Below are 16,680 nucleotides of genomic sequence, written 5' to 3' on the forward strand. Positions count from 1 at the left end.
ATTATCATCATCGTCGTCATGGTTATCATCGCGATGGTTATCGTGGTAATCGTTTGAGCTCGTCGACAGCACTTGCCCCAGCAGCTTCTGGAGGCTACACGGAGGGGGGGTGGGTGGGTGGTGGGATGTGGCAGGTTCCTTCACCTCTGCTCCGCGTGCAGGACATCTCCTGGTTTGACGATCACAAGAACGCCGTGGGGGTGCTGACCACACGTCTGGCGACGGATGCCTCGCAAATCAAGGGGGTGAGTGGCCCATTGTGGCTGACCGCAGCGTTAGAACGCTCGGAGCGCGACCTTCTCGTGGTGGCAATGCGAGCGGCGCCGATGTAATGCGGCTGCTGTGGTCGCGCTGCAGTTCACGATGCTGCAGTTCGTGCGTTGTGTGTGCCTGTTTGACTGCAGCCGTGGCACCAGGCATAATGTGGTTGGTACGATTATAACGCAGTGTCCGGTGCAGGTTTAACGATAATATAATACCGTTATAACAGTCGATGGTGTGGTCATAATAGCTGACGTGGTAATTACAGGGTTATAACCATGTTATTTATAATGCCGTTAATAGGCGTAGTTATAACACAGTTGATGGCTCCGTTACTAGTTATATACATAGTTGATGCCATTGTTACAGGGTTATAACACAGTTGATGACGTAGTTATTGCAGGGTTAACGCATTTCGCTCGTTTAGTAGAGTTAGGAGTCGACGTAGTTATGGGGTTGTAACGCACTTGGCTCGTTAATCAGCGTTATAACGCAGTTTATGACGTAGTTACAGGGTTATAACGCAGTTGATGACGTAGTTACAGGGTTATAACGCAGTTGATCACGTAGTTACAGGGTTATAATGCAGTTCATGACGTAGTTACAGGGTTATAACACAGTTGATGACGTAGTTACAGGGTTATAACGCAGTTGATGACGTAGTTACGGGGTTATAACGCAGTTGATGACGTAGTTACAAGGTTATAACACAGTTGCCAACGTGTTTTTGTGGCGCAGGCTACGGGGGCTCGCCTGGGCCTGTCTGCGCAGACACTCGCAAGCCTGGCGACGGGCGTCACCATCGCGTTTGTCTTCGGCTGGCAGCTGTGCCTGCTCATCCTCGCACTGCTGCCCATCATCGCCATCTCCACCGTCATCCGCTTCCGCGCAGTGGGCGGCCACGCCAACAAAGACAACGCGGCGCTGGAGAATTCCGGCAGGGTGAGGGCACGCGGTGGCTGTGGCACCAGCCCACTCCATCCCCCACCCACCCCCCAATATAGCCTTTAAACATACGGTCAGGTCAATAATAATAATAATAATCTGTTTTACCTTTCATAGATTATTCATGAACTCTAAACGAAATTTGAATGACTATCAATGTACGCGAGCAGAACCAACAGACCGGAATGGCACACGAGGAGATGGGTGTCCAGCGCCGCACGCGGGCTGTTGTACATGTCAGGTCATGAAAAAGTAATAAAAATAATAAAAATTAAAAGGAAAATTGAAAAGTTTAATTGTCCAAAATTATGCTAATTAAGCAGGTGTAATTGTGTTAAGTTATGCAAGTGTGTGTAATTATGCTAATGTATGCAATTATGATCACTAGGCTCTGCCTCGTTGTCTAGGGTCGTAGTCTCAATTGGGATAATACAATGATTTATGAAGTTATGCAAGTGTGATGTAGGCATGCTGATTAAGCTCAGATTCGTTGTCTAGGGTTGTATTATTAATCGGGATAATACAATGATTCTCGCTTTAACATTTACTGGTTATGTCTCAGTGTTTGTCAGGTCTCAAGATTCAGATCTCTTCGCAGGATACAGTTCTTATAATTAAGATTGTTACGCATGAACTTAGGAAGGCACCACTCACTCTTCTGTATTAAGCAACTTTAATCTCTAAACAAAAAACATAACTCTAATGTGCGCACTCTATGGTAGGAATTTCACAGTCCTCTTGGAGATGTTCCTTCTCATTCATCCGTACATTGAACCCTCAATGATCGCCGTTTGTTAAACTGGGTAACAGAACAATCGGTTAATTCCTCAGAGTAAAGCGATCATACACGCCGATGGGGAAAAAGTCCTTAAAAATTAATGTGACAATATTCATACGGACAACAATAAAGAAACATGTCCCGAAAGCAAAGGTAGACCTCAATGAATTCATTGGCAAGATTATGCAATTAACGAAAACGAATGAGTAAAATACTTCTAAACAATCTTATTCATGTAACTCGACGGGCAGCAATGCTTTCCACGATCGGCTGATATTTAAACGCACCACCTTGGAATGGCAACCCTTCTTGAAACACGAAGATAACTTTTGGAACACTCTTATTAGTCCCGATATGCGTGTTGTGTGTTTCTTCTTTGCCACTTGTTGACTTGGCGGCTTACGCCGGACGGCGTTCTTTGTGCTGAAAATACCTCGGGGGGTTCCCAGCAGGGCCGCTGGGACGGTGTGTGTATATATGTGTATGTGTGTGTAACTGTGTGTGTGTATGTGTAACTGTGTGCATGTGTAACTGTGTGTGTATGTGTAACTGTGTGTGTGTAACTGTAACTGTGTGTGTATGTAACTGTGTATATGTGTAACTGTGTGAATGTGTAACTGTGTGTATGTGTGTGTAACTGTGTGTAAGTATGTGTGTGTAACTGTGTGTATGTGTGTCTGTATTGAACACACGGCGCTCTTGCTGCGCCAACACTCTTCCTCTAGGGGAGGCCCAGGACTGGTTCAAATATTCTCCAATGCTATTGGTCAAGCGGTAGTCGAATGCGAGTGGCCAGGTGGTCTGTAGCGCAGTTGCCCTAATCGTTGTGCCACTGCTCGCCACCACCACCCTCTGCCATCATCACCACCACCACGAGATGGGTGGCCAACACTTGCAACCCGCATGCCATGGTCTCCTCTAAGTGCTGATGTTTCACACATTGCACCAGCTTCTCGTTTGGCGCTCCGAACTCATCCACCGGAATTCTTGCTCGCGGGAATTATCACACCGGGTGATAATTATTGGCGCCTCTCCTGGGCCTCCCCTAGGTTGGCTCGGCCTCAAATTACGACCTGGTGCCGTGCGTAAGGGAGACGGAGGCGGTTAGGTGTGGTTCTGGCCACCTCATGCGCTGTGCCAACCTTCATTGGGTGCTACTTGCTTGCAGCACTTACCCCCAAAAGTCTTAAGGCTACACGGGGGATCTTTGCTTCTTTTGCGTGTGTGTCGTCCAGATCAGCACAGAGGCAGTGGAGAACATCCGTACGGTGGTGGGGCTCTGCCGAGAGGATGCCTTCTTCCAGAGCTTTGTGAACAGCTTGGAGGATGTGCACAAGTAATTAACCACAACAACAACAAAAACCAGTGTCCAGCCATCACCTCTACCCACAGTCACAACCATGAACACAAGCAGAACCACCACTGTCAGCCCCATCCCTTCAATGCAATCACTACCGTCACCTCCAATGACCACCACCAATGCAATGACCATTAATTATCAGGTCACCACCACTGCCGATGTCGTCTTTACCGCTGGTGCTCCCCCCCCCCCCCCCAGGAAGAGCTTGCGCCAGGCCCCGCTCTCCGGCCTCACGTACGGCGTCTCCCAGATGATGCTCTACTTCATCTACGCCGTCACCTTCCGCTTCGGCGCCTGGCTTGTCGCCCACCAGTACATGACGTTCGAGAATGTCTTCCTGTGAGTCCAACTCCCCCCCCCCCCATCCCTCCACTGGCGACCCGCCTTAGCTGCTTGCACACTGCCATCAACCAACGCTAGAGACAATTACCCGAACCGGTCCTGGGCCTCCCCTAGGTTGACTCGGGGCAGTATCTGGTGCGGGAGACAAAGGCGGTCGGGCATGGTGCTGTTGGCCACCCACCCCCTTGTGCGTCTTGCCGGGCTTCATGATAATTATAGGTTGCCGCTACTCGTTAAAAGCACCGATATGAGATTGCACAAGACTTTCACTCCAACATCAATAACTTTGAGCTCCCTCTTAACCACCCCCCCCCCCCACCACGACCACCATCACCACATCCATCTCCCTCTTCTCCTACTAGGACCGTCACTTCAACCTCCACCGCAACCAATAACCTTCCTCTTCCCCCGCCCCGCCCCCCGCCCCCCACACCCCCAGGGTCTTCTCGGCCATCGTCTTCTCGGCGATGTCAGTCGGTCAGACGAGCTCCTTCGCGCCCGACTTCGCCAAGGCGCAGATGTCGGCGCGGCGAGTCTTTGCGCTGTTGGCGCAGGTGCCCTCCATCGACAGCTACAGCGAGGCCGGGGTGGCGCCGGCAGGGGGCGCCCATGGGCGCGTCGAGTTCCGCGACGTGCGCTTCCGCTACCCGACGCGGCCTGGCGTGCCCGTCCTGCAGGGCCTCAGCATTGCCGTGGAGCCCGGCCAGACGCTGGCGCTCGTCGGCAGCAGCGGCTGCGGCAAGAGCACCACGGTGCAACTCCTCGAGCGCTTCTACGACCCCGCCGACGGCGTTGTGGTGAGTAGTGGGTGGGGTGGGGGTGGGGGGGGGTACACGGCGAGGGATGTTGAAGGATAAGCGAGAGTCACGGGTGGAGGGATGAAGGAGGGCGAGGTTAGGGGCAAGGGTGGTTATAGAAGGATTGACGGTGCAAGTGGTGGGGGGGTAGAGAAGAGGAGACCGATGGTTATGATGCTGCTGCTGCTGCTTTTGAATGCTGAACTGCTTTGGCACTGTACGTAGCCAACCATGCATCAAAATAAAGGTTGTCAGAACCTTTGTAAACAGGACGGTGTTTCAAAAAAAAGGGAAGGGCACACAGAAGCAACCTGGCCACAAAGGATAGCTCAACGAAGTGGCTTTAAAATCACGTGGAAACTCATAGCAACCAAATGCTCTTAGAATTGCTATGCATTGTATAAAGGGGGGGGGGGAGGGGGAAGGGACTTTGAACCCCCCAAACCCTAACCACACATCCCTGTCTGCACACCGACCCTATCCCCCACCCCACCCTCCAGCTGCTGGACGGAGAGGAGCTGCGCAGTCTGAGGATCAGCTGGCTGCGACAACAGATGGGTATCGTGTCGCAGGAGCCCATCCTCTTCGACTGCAGCATCAGCGAAAACATCGCCTACGGGGACAACGGCCGCAGCGTGAGCCACGACGAGATGCTGGCGGCCGCCCAGGCGGCCAACATCCACAACTTCATCGAAGAGCTGCCCGACGTAAGCCTTCGCGGCACGGCCGCATGCAGGGCCCACCGCCAAAACCTCCCGCGAAAGGCCACCGAATCGAATCACGAGGGTCACCCAAACCCAACACCACAAGGCCCCCCCCAAATATCACATTAGGTCCACAGGAGCCACCACAGAAACTTTCAATGTTGTTATTATCATAAAACGTCTTGCCTCCAAATGGAACTTTGTTCTAACTCTACAACTCCGCCTAAAAAAACTTGCAGAAATACAACACGCGCGTCGGCGACAAGGGGGCGCAGCTGTCGGGCGGACAGAAGCAGCGCATCGCCATCGCGCGCGCCCTCGTGCGCAACCCCAAGATCCTGCTGCTGGACGAGGCCACGTCGGCGCTGGACACGGAGAGCGAGAAGGTGAGGCCCCCACCGAAATCGTCACACTTTTTTAAAAAAATGTAAAAGTCGCGCAAATGGTAACACTCGTGGCTCACAGCCAGACGTGCCTGCGTTCGATTCCCCACGGGCGCCTTTTTGTCCGTGCGAAGGTTCTTCGTTCTCAGTGTTGACCGGTTTTGTTCCACATTCCTATGGTGGGGGCGTAGGGGTAACCACGGTTGACGTCCCCCCACAAAGTGGTACCAGTTTTAAATGGACCTGGAGAGATGGGTCGAGTCAACCCCAAAACCAGGACTCGATCTCACAACGCTTCCACTTGCGAGCCACTTGCCCTACCACTGACCCAATAGTCCATGGTAGCGAAATCTTAACTACCTCATCTGATATACAGGAAGTTGGTGGGTTTGATCCAGACCCCCACGCTTGTATGTTTGGAGTTTGCATGTTCTCCCCATGGTTGCGTGGATTTTTGATTCGGTTCCTCAGTTTAGAAGCGTGCCTTTAGAGCATTTGGCTGTTCCACATAAGCCACTTCGTTGAGCTATCATTTGTGGCCAGGTCGCTTCTGGAAAAAAAAGAGCTGTACAGCTCGGTGGTCCTAAAATGGTAGAGAGTTCAGTTTAGTCCATTAAAGCAAATTTTTTTAAACTATAATGCTTCTCTCTTCGCCGTCACACGTTGTCGCCCAACAGATCGTGCAGCAGGCCCTGGACCGGGCCCGCGAAGGCCGGACCTGCATCGTCATTGCCCACCGCCTCTCCACCATCCAGAACGCCGACATCATAGCCGTCATCCAGCAGGGCCGTGTCGTCGAGGTCGGCACGCACACCGAGCTTCTGGCACGGCAGGGCGCCTACCATGCTCTCGTCAACGCCCAGGTCGCCCACCACTAGCACTCCATCCTCTGTGGTGGAGGCATTCATCGATTAGACCTGCCCAACCGTTCATTCTTCCAAAATTGGTGCGATTTCTGGAGGTGGGTTAAAACCGGGATCGAAGTCAGCTTATTTTTAGGTGGGGGATGGGAGACCATTGCAAGTGGCAGTACAGCAATGGATTTGTGACTACATCTGCGCCGAGTTTATGGTTGTCCCCTTGAATGCATGGTGGCTTTGGTCCAGCTTAATCCCAATTAACGCCAAACTCTTGGTAAAAAAAAAAAATGGGACTGGTCAGACAGCCCAATGCAGGACCCTCCTGAAAAAGAGTCTTGACTCGGCGAGGCTGTCTTGGGATTATAAATGGAATTACTTTGAGAAGTAGGATGGGTTGCATCAAACCTTTTAAAAAAGGGATTTACACGCCATCCCTGACAGAGGCACGCAAAACAGCCTGCACTAGGCCAGGCCCGTTCGGGCCTAATAAAGGCGTGTACACACATGGACATGTATATTATGCACACACTTATATGAACCTGTATATATGCACAACACGCTTTACACACAACACACTTCGGGCTGTAAATAACCTTAACACCACCTGAACTGGGGGAGTTTCCCCAGGATCGTCCTCTTGTTGGAGGCGGTGGTAGCTGCTGCTCTGGGATTTTTGCAAGTTGGAGGGGCGGGCGGGAAAGCCACTGGGAAACAGTTCCCAATGGTTACAACCTCCCCCCCCTCCTGGTCGACAGATAGCTCTGCTGCACATGCAGTCTACAAGCATATTGCTGCTCTTAAAAGGATTAGTCATTGTGCTTGCTGCACACCCCCCCCGCCTCTTAATTGCACAACCCCTAACACAACTCAAACCAGCCCAACCCCCCTTGGCCACAGGATTGGGCCTAAACAAAGGGGCGGGGCCTAAAAAGGAAAGGCACAGAGCTAAAATAGGGAAGGAACAGGGCCAAATCTAAGGGTGGGAGGAGGTATACAGAGGCAGGAGGCAAGGGCCTAAAGAGTTAAGGCAAGGCCTATGGAGGTTGAACTTCCCTGGGTCGATTTTAAAAGGGAATTTTTTTTAAAACAACGGTTTTGTTAACAACTTGGTTTAACTCGCGGTCGAGGTACGTCAATGGCGCCTGAGACACGCAGCGCCTGCGTTTTGTGCGAGCCAATTCCACAGTTTAGGGACCACGGCATTTGTGACCTACACAAATGTATATAAATAATAAGGCGTCCATACAAAATGTGAATTGCTTTAAAGTAGCGATTTAATTGGTGCCGATTTTGATACAGGCATGTATGGTCACCAGATCTGAGTACGTGTGCAAAAATGTGGAATTGATTGGACAACAGGAAGTGGACGCAATTTTGGTGACAAGGTTTGACCACGACAAAGAGGAATCAAGTAAAACCGTTGAAAAAGCATCGAATCCGACAATGTGCAGCAGCAAATGTCTTTACGTGCCACGGAGGCGGCCACAGGCCCAGCTAGTTGTACCCAAGCCTACGCACCTACCGGCTGCCGACTCGGTGCGGAGCCCGCTGCTCGCGTATTTAAAGTTCTCTTATTAAGAACAATCGGCATCATATGAAAAAGGTGGTGCCGCAAAGCATGGAATTGTATCGCATCCCCCTTCTCTATGGGACAGCGTTGCCACCCCCCCCCCCGTACAGAAACGTGTGGGTCTTCGCCGGGTGTGCTCCTGGCAGGTTTCTTCCCCCAAAATGCTCGTAAACAAAATTGGCTTTAATATATATAGAGGACTGCAGAACTTAGGCACCCGTTGGTACCACTGGATAAGCACCGCGCCTGGCTGCTGTTGCCTTCCCACGCATCTGTGGTTGCTCCATGGCAACTGGGAGATGCAATTTGCACGCAGTGTATATGAAGTTAAAAACATTCAACCCCTTTCTTGGGGGGGGGAGGAAAGGTGAGGAGAAACACAAATGCGAAAAAAAATACCCTGCAGTCGTTTGTCCAACGTCGTGGGTGGGACCATGCAGCACAACAACAGCGCGGCGTTACAGCGGACATAGCGCAAACGGCCATGTCACCTTGCCATGGCAGAGATTCAGGTTACGTTTTTGCTGTAGAACACCGCCTTAGTGCACGGCGGTGGCGAGACGTCAACTACCTCACCTGGTGTGCAGGAGGTCGTGGGCGAGAACCCAAACCCCAAAGCCTGTATATTTGGAATTTGCACGGGTCTCCCCGTGGACGTGTGGCTTTTGTGCAAGTCACTCCAATTTACCCCCTGCTCCCCCCCCCCCCCCCCCCAACGTGTTAGTTTTGTTTTTGCAACAAAAAGTTCTCCGAACAGAAGCTGCAGGTCCTTGACCCCCCCCCCCCCTCCACCCTCCACAAGCTCATTAGAAGAGTATCAAAAGGTGGTGGCGCTGGCTCATTTCTTTGTATTGATAAACTCCCGAATTAAATGACGGAAGAGGTAAAATGAGATGGTGATAGTGTGGGATTTGTTACGCGAGATGACGATACCGTCGAGCCAATGGCCCGGCTATTTTGCACGCGAGACCCGTGGTTGCCGTGAGCTCGGCAGTGACTAAAAGACGACAAACGTCAACATTAAAAAAACGGTGTTTTTGCTTAGATTGCACAAGTGTGAATGTGTCGTAACCCTCCACCACCCGACATAACCAGTAAGGTTTGTCCGGTGAACGACGCGTCGATTAGTTACGACTTCAGCCCACCCCCGTTTGTTGGAGAGTAAATCCACGACAACATTTACAATGAGTGCCGTGACGTTTCACCGGTGATGACAGCAGCCAGCATCATCGGGCGATTTTTGCCAGAAGGGTGAAGCAATCCACCTGCTTCCGGTCTTAAATAGAGCAAGACGACATGGCAGAGGACGATTACCAGCAGGGTACTCGAGGAATATTGCAAGACTACCCAAAGCATTTTGAAAACGGCCGCGAACAAAAAAAAATGGAGATTAACAGCTGCGGCGAAAAGCGATGTAGGCACGGGGATAGGTGGTGCGATAAGAGGAATGTAAACGCAAGACAAGCTAGCGCAACGAGAGAAGACGAGACACTTCCGTGGGCAGTGCCGGATTAAGCTAGTGGTGGGGGGGGGAGGGCTGTAGCATATGTTATAAAGGGGCCCTAAATTTTAAAAAACATTAAAACACGCATTTTTTAACTTGCATAGTCAAGTAATTGTGTTTTTTTTTTTATTTGCTATACAGCCGGATAATACGACAAATCGCTAACCTTAAACACGCAGTCGTTCATTAAAGTCGAAGGTGGTATAGTACTCTAGTAATAGAGCTGGTGCAGAATCACTGAACCGGGATTGATAGCTTGAAAGCATTTAACGTGGGGCCCTTGAAAGTGCGGGGCCCGTAGCCTGTGTAGCTACTTTTGCTACTCGGATAATCCGGCACTGTCCGTGGGACTTGGACAAGAGATGTGGTTAAGAGAAACAGGCAAGATCGAGACGAGACATTCACCGTGTGGCATCAACTTGGCACCTTTCACAGATTTTAAATGTATTTAGGATTAAGTTGCACCGAGATTCGACGCACTCACATCACGAAACTGGGGGGGGGGCTCTTTAAGCCTTCGAGCCTTTGCCAAGTTTGTTCATTGCCTTCACGTCACCTCTACCAAGACATCCGTTAGTGGGAGGTAAACCACCACCACCACTGCCGTCACTTTATTTGCGCCGAAATGGCTCCGTTGTATGTTCGTTTGTAAACATGTTGCGGTGAATGTAGCGGCTTGTAATGGCTGGATGGCTGGAAGTGAGGGGGAGGGGTCACGTTTGACCAGGCTTCAAATACGGCACTCACCTTTCAAGTGCGGTCAGGAGGGGCATAGACACGGGACCATAGTGTAGTACAATCGTTTTTTTTCCCTCTGGACTGCTCCTTGCCAACAACCTTGCCCTCTGCTATATATATAAACATATCGAATATAAATGTTTTGTCTTAACATCATTACCTGTTACAATGTTGCAAATAAAACCGAATGTCTGGTGCTCGGTACTTCAAAAAAACATCGAATGACAACGGTGAATGTGCGAGGCGACGTTTGTGGTTGGCCTGTGACGACAATGACGGGTGACGACGTCATAAGGTGGATTCAAATCCGGTGTTGGGATTGGTGGAGGAGGGTGCAATCTACGGCCCACCCCTTACATTCTATTTGGCCACCAACTTGAAATGCCACGTGGCCCGTAGCCACACGATGTACCAGGGGTGGTCCAGGTGTCTTATGACCCCCGGCCCCCAAATAATTGACCAATAAAATGTGTTCCCTTTCCATACTTCGCTTTAAATAAACCTTACTTTAAAACATTAAAGTTACAAATAAATTAGGTGGGGTGGGGGGGGGTCACAAGACATCTGGAACCACCCTGTGTGTACAGCAGCACCACGAACGACATTCCGCTCGTCAACTGCCGACATCTCGGCCGCACTACAAAATCAGGTTCTAGACGCGAGCGGGTGACGATCTTTTTTTTTTGTTTGGGACCCTGGCAACGATTTTTAGATTTCAAAACGCGAGTCCACCTCGTTGGGGCTGGTGGGTTTCTTTAACAAACAAACAAACAAAAAGAATCGCTTGACCAAACGCACGCGGCATGTCATATCGCACCTCCTCCGATGAAGAGCACGGTTGATGGCTAACGTACGGTGAGAGGGGGGGATGGAAGTTGACACAAATCGTTATAACCGATTCGCTCACAAGAACCCGGGAGGGGGGAGGGGTAGTGCCCCCCCCCCCCCTCCAAAAGACCTTCACCCGCCGTATCGTCTAATCGATTATTTAAAAATGTGAATCTGGACGTTAAAGACCAGCACCGAGGGTGGAGCGCCACGGGTCAGGGAGCTTGACGTCAGGGCCACGCTTGGCCAAGCTGGGGAGGGGGGGGGGGGCACAGTTCGGCTTCGATAACGCAGGGAGGGCCAAAACAAAGCAAGGGAATCCACCACGACCCCAGCACTGCACCGAGCACAACCCTTTTAACTCCCGACAAAGATCCGCCGTGTAGCCTCAACAGACTTGGGGGGACAAGTGCTGCTAGCAGGCAGCACCTACAGTGAGGGGGAAAAAGTATTTGATCCCCTGCTGATTTTGTACGTTTGCCCACTGACAAAGAAATGATCAGTCTATAATTTTAATGGTAGGTTTATGTGAACAGTGGGAGACAATAACAACAAATCCAGAAAAACGCATGTCAAAAATGTTATACATTGATTTGCATTTTAATGAGGGAAATAAGTATTTGACCCCTCTGCAAAACATGACTTAGTACTTGGTGGCAAAACCCTTGTTGGCAATCACAGAGGTCAGACGTTTCTTGTAGTTGGCCACCAGGTTTGCACACATCTCAGGAGGGATTTTGTCCCACTCCTCTTTGCAGATCTTCTCCAAGTCATTAAGGTTTCGAGGCTGACGTTTGGCAACTCGAACCTTCAGCTCCCTCCACAGATTTTCTATGGGATTAAGGTCTGGAGACTGGCTAGGCCACTCCAGGACCTTAATGTGCTTCTCCTTGAGCCACTCCTTTGTTGCCTTGGCCGTGTGTTTGGGGTCATTGTCATGCTGGAATACCCATCCACGACCCATTTTCAATGCCCTGACTGAGGGAAGGAGGTTCTCACCCAAGATTTGACGGTATATGGCCCCGTCCATCGTCCCTTTGATGCGGTCAAGTTGTCCTGTCCCCTTAGCAGAAAAACACCCCCAAAGCATAATGTTTCCACCTCCTTGTTTGACGGTGGGGATGGTGTTCTTGGGGTCATAGGCAGCATTCCTCCTCCTCCAAACACGGCGAGTTGAGTTGATGCCAAAGAGCTCCATTTTGGTCTCATCTGACCACAACACTTTCACCCAGTTGTCCTCCGAATCATTCAGATGTTCATTGGCACACTTCAGACGGGCATGTATATGTGCTTTCTTGAGCAGGGGGACCTTGCGGGCGCTGCAGGATTTCAGTCCTTCACGGCGTAGTGTGTTACCAATTGTTTTCTTGGTGACTATGGTCCCAGCTGCCTTGAGATCATTGACAAGATCGTCCCATGTAGTTCTGGGCTGATTCCTCACCGTTCTCATGATCATTGCAACTCCACGAGGTGAGATCTTGCATGGAGCCCCAGGCCGAGGGAGATTGACAGTTCTTTTGTGTTTCTTCCATTTGCGAATAATCGCACCAACTGTTGTCACCTTCTCACCAAGCTGCTTGGCAATGGTCTTATAGCCCATTCCAGCCTTGTGTAGGTCTACAATCTTGTCCCTGATATCCTTGGAGAGCTCTTTGGTCTTGGCCATGGTGGAGAGTTTGGAATCCGATTGATTGATTGCTTCTGTGGACAGGTGTCTTTTATTCAGGTAACAAGCTGAGATTAGGAGCACTCCCTTTAAGAGTGTGCTCCTAATCTCAGCTCGTTACCTGTATAAAAGACACCTGGGAACCAGAAATCTTTCTGATTGAGAGGGGGTAAAATACTTATTTCCCTCATCAAAATGCAAATCAATTTATAACATTTGTGACATGCGTTTTTTCTGGATTTTTGTTGTTGTTATTCTGCCTCTCACTGTTCAAATAAACCTACCATTAAAATGATAGACCGATCATTTCTTTGCCAGTGGGCAAACGTACAAAATCAGCAGGGGATCAAATACTTTTTTCCCTCACTGTATGAAGGCCGGCACGGCACACGAGGGCGTGGATGGTCAAACACACCATGCCCGACCGCCTTTGTCTCCCCAGTGCACACCGCGTGGGCACGCCCAGGGGTGGCACACGGGGCTCCTGGGCAGTGCCCTTCAGCTCCTCAGGCACTCGCCTCCCCCACCTCACCCATCTCACCCCCCCACCTCCCCCACCTCACCCATCTCACCCCCCCACCTCCCCCACCTCACCCATCTCACCCCCCACCCACCTCACCCATCTCACCCCCCCCCCCCCACCACCTCACCCATCCCCCCCCCACCTCACCCATCCCCCCCCACCACCTCACCCATCTCACCCCCGCCTCACCCATCCCCCCTCACCACCTCACCCATCTCACCCATCTCACCTCCCCCACCTCACCCATCTCACCCCCCCCCCACCTCACCCATCCCCCCCCTCCCACCACCTCACCCATCCCCCCCCCCCACCACCTCACCCATCCCACCCCCCCCACCTCACCCATCCCCCCCACCTCACCCCCCCCCCCACCTCACCCCCCCCCCCCACCTCACCCCCCCCACCCATCCAACCCCCCCCCACCTCACCCCCCCCACCTCACCCCACGGCCCTCCGGAGCGACGCAAAATCGCCCGGAGCCCAACCACCACCGCTGGGCTGCAGCCTCCCGGGCCACGCGTCGGCCTCCTGCTCTCGTCGGCCTCCTGCCGTGTCCCCCCCCCCCTCCCCTCCCCCTGACGCCTCTCACGTCCGTGGCCTCCCCGCCTTCTGTGCCCCTTCTGCTCTCCGGCCTGCAACACCCCCCAGCCCCCCCCCCCCCCCCCCCACTGCAAGCACAGCCCCATTCACTGGTCTCCTCCACCCAAGGCCTTAGCCATGGAGTCAACATTGGAGGGGGGACCAAATCTTCCAGGGTGTCTGGGGGTCCCAACCCAGAAAAATATCTACATTTGAAACGTAATTTCCTGCCTAAAATATTAAATAATTCACTAACGCATGGGATGCACTTTTTATTTATGTTTTACAATAATGTCTAATAGTGTATTATATTACATTGCTCTGTTTTTACTTTACCATTTCTTGTTTCAATGTATGTAATGGCAGAGATTAGGGATGAATAAAGTACAACCATAACCACAATCATATAAACAGAAATCTATGCATTGATTTATATGAAGACAAGTCCGGATATTGTGGCCAAGGTTTAGCAAACTGAAGCAATTGGCGGGACCCCGGGGTCCCATCACTGCGCCGGGGTGGGAAAACCCTCGTAGCAACACGAGTCTTGTCACCTTACCGACAACAACAAAACTGGCGGTCAATCGATTGGCCTCGTCGAGAGCTACTCGAGGACACTAAGTTTTGTAAAAAGTTGAAAAATTACACAAACACGTTAAATTCACCGCCTGGGGGTGGCGGTGGGGCTCGCCTTGGCAAAGAAGCCGAGGATGGACGACGGCTGACCGGAGGGCGTCGTCGCCGCTCGCGACTGCGGCGGACGCCCCCCGGGGCTCGCGTTTGGCCGGTGGGGTGGCGCCCGTCGTGGTGATCGCCGCCTGCTGGCGCTTGTTGGTGCCAGCAGGCGGTGTCCTTGCGGGGTCACGAGTGGGGCGGACTGAAGAAAAATATTAATTATTATTTACCTGATTTTTGCGGAACCCCGGGGTCCCGCCAAATGATTCAATTGTTGTTTTTATTTACACAGCATAGCAATTTGTTTTTATTGCAATTTATTGGTGGGAACATTTTGTTCATATTTGAATATATGATCATTACGGCCTTGTCTCCACCCACAACATGAACCGTCTCCGTCAGCTGCCATCTCGGGTGAGGTTTCACTTACGGTCTGGAAGACTTGCGCGGGGTGCTTGCCAGAGCACCTGCTTGTCCCCCAATACTGCTGCTGGCAGTCGCTGCTGCTGCTGGTTGTTTGTTTGTTGTTGTTGTTTCATCTTACGCTTCTCTGCGCATCAACACCTCCGTGGCTCGCGATGTCTCTGTTCTGGCTCAGCCCCTTTATATAGATCATCCACCCCCCTCCCTCCCTCCACACCCCCTCAAAGCTGCCTTGCCATTGGCTCATCGGCCCAATTAATCGGGGGGGGGGAGGGTGGGTCACCTATTTCCACCTTTGTGGGCCTCAATTACCCCACCACGTGGCTTAATCAGCCCTGGATAGACAAGACGCCTCTGGGAAATCGGTAGCTGATGTTATCAGTGGCAGACAGACTACTCCGACCTGTCCCGTGGCGAGTTCTGCTGCAAACCCCGCTTGGGTCGATGGTGTCGATGCGCTCTCGGGCTATCATGAGGAAGGGGCCTTCGTTGAGCCGTTGACACTCAGAGTCAAATGGGCCCACAGTGAATATTGGACCGTGTCGAGTGACCGCCTCAAGTGGCAATACTCGAGTTACAATACCAACATTCCTTAAACCGTCAACGAGAGTTGATTCTACAAGGACCTTGTTGCACAGTTAAGATGTCATCGTGGCCAGACCATTGATTGCCTTCAACCACCCCCCCCCCCTACCCGCACCGGCACCTCCGATTGGCACGGCTGGCGACGTACGGTGCGAAAGAAGTTCAACATACTCACCGACCCCGATCGCACCTCGCCAACGCGTTGTGCCCTCCGCCAGATCCCGCAGTTGATGCCACTCAGCAGCGGCCTCCCAAGACGTGTCCTGACGCCATCTCACCATGCAGCCTTCGACTCGCATACAGAGACCCATAGACTCGCATAGAGACTCATATAGAGACCCGATAGACTCGCATACAGAGACCCATAGACTCGCGTAGAGACCCGATAGACTCGCATATAACTGACCTGACCTCCGGCTGGGCCGTGTTCTCTCTCTCCCCTTTGGTCGCCGGACGCGTGTTGACCACATCAACGTCCACCTGGGCACCAACCCCTCGCCCAACCTGCGCAAAGCCGTGCAGCCCATAGACTCACACATTCACAAGCGCGTGACCACAAACATCCACTTGCATTGGATTCACGATACAGGCGTCGCCCCCCCCACCCCCTCCCATATCTACACGGATGAGTGGTGATGGTGATGGTGGGCCGGGGTATGAACTCGGGTTCACCAGGTTCAGTGCGCCCAGCACGAGACCCGTACCCACACCTGGGTGACGTCACCTTGGCGCAGGCTCTGCATACGAGAGGGTTCATAATGTCCGTTGCGTTAAAAGTCAACCCAATATTTATATAATTCTCATACCTTAATGCTATCGCATTTGAATGGGAAAACTAAATATAGTGTGTGTGTCACCTGGCTGAGATCACGAACTCACTCCACTGGAGCACCCTGTGTCATCACCATTCACTATTCAGTCCCTGGGTCCGAGTGTAAGTCTATGGGCGAGATGTTAACTACCTCGCCTGGCATGCAGGAGGTCGTCAGCTCGATCCCAAACCCTGACTTGCTTCTCTCTCCGTGGCTAGGAGATGTTAACTACCTCGCCCCTGGTATACAGGAGGTCGTGGGTTCGGTCCCAAACCCTGACTTGCTTCTCTCTCCGTGGCGAGATGTTAACTACCTCGCCTTGGTATGCAGGAGGTCGTGGGTTCGGT

The 16,680-nt window shown here is 51.9% G+C and overlaps 1 protein-coding gene across 1 annotated transcript in view; it reads left to right on the plus strand.

Annotated features, from left to right (window-relative positions):
* LOC116954780 (ATP-dependent translocase ABCB1-like) overlaps window positions 1-10,439 on the plus strand; it is a 44,057-nt gene extending 33,618 nt beyond the window's left edge. Inside the window, exons 21-28 of the mRNA XM_032975580.2 lie at window positions 162-245; window positions 1,000-1,203; window positions 3,220-3,320; window positions 3,543-3,683; window positions 4,126-4,483; window positions 4,984-5,190; window positions 5,427-5,573; window positions 6,248-10,439. Of these exons, the coding sequence (XP_032831471.2) occupies window positions 162-245; window positions 1,000-1,203; window positions 3,220-3,320; window positions 3,543-3,683; window positions 4,126-4,483; window positions 4,984-5,190; window positions 5,427-5,573; window positions 6,248-6,448 (1,443 nt within the window). The 3' untranslated portion in view covers window positions 6,449-10,439. The remainder of the gene's footprint in view (window positions 1-161; window positions 246-999; window positions 1,204-3,219; window positions 3,321-3,542; window positions 3,684-4,125; window positions 4,484-4,983; window positions 5,191-5,426; window positions 5,574-6,247) is intronic.
* The last annotated feature ends 6,241 nt before the right edge of the window (window positions 10,440-16,680 follow it).

This window comes from Petromyzon marinus, chromosome 56, assembly GCF_048934315.1.
Source record: "Petromyzon marinus isolate PM22_M1 ecotype Great Lakes invasive population chromosome 56, UKy_Petmar_22M1.pri1.0, whole genome shotgun sequence".
Lineage (NCBI taxonomy): Eukaryota > Metazoa > Chordata > Hyperoartia > Petromyzontiformes > Petromyzontidae > Petromyzon > Petromyzon marinus.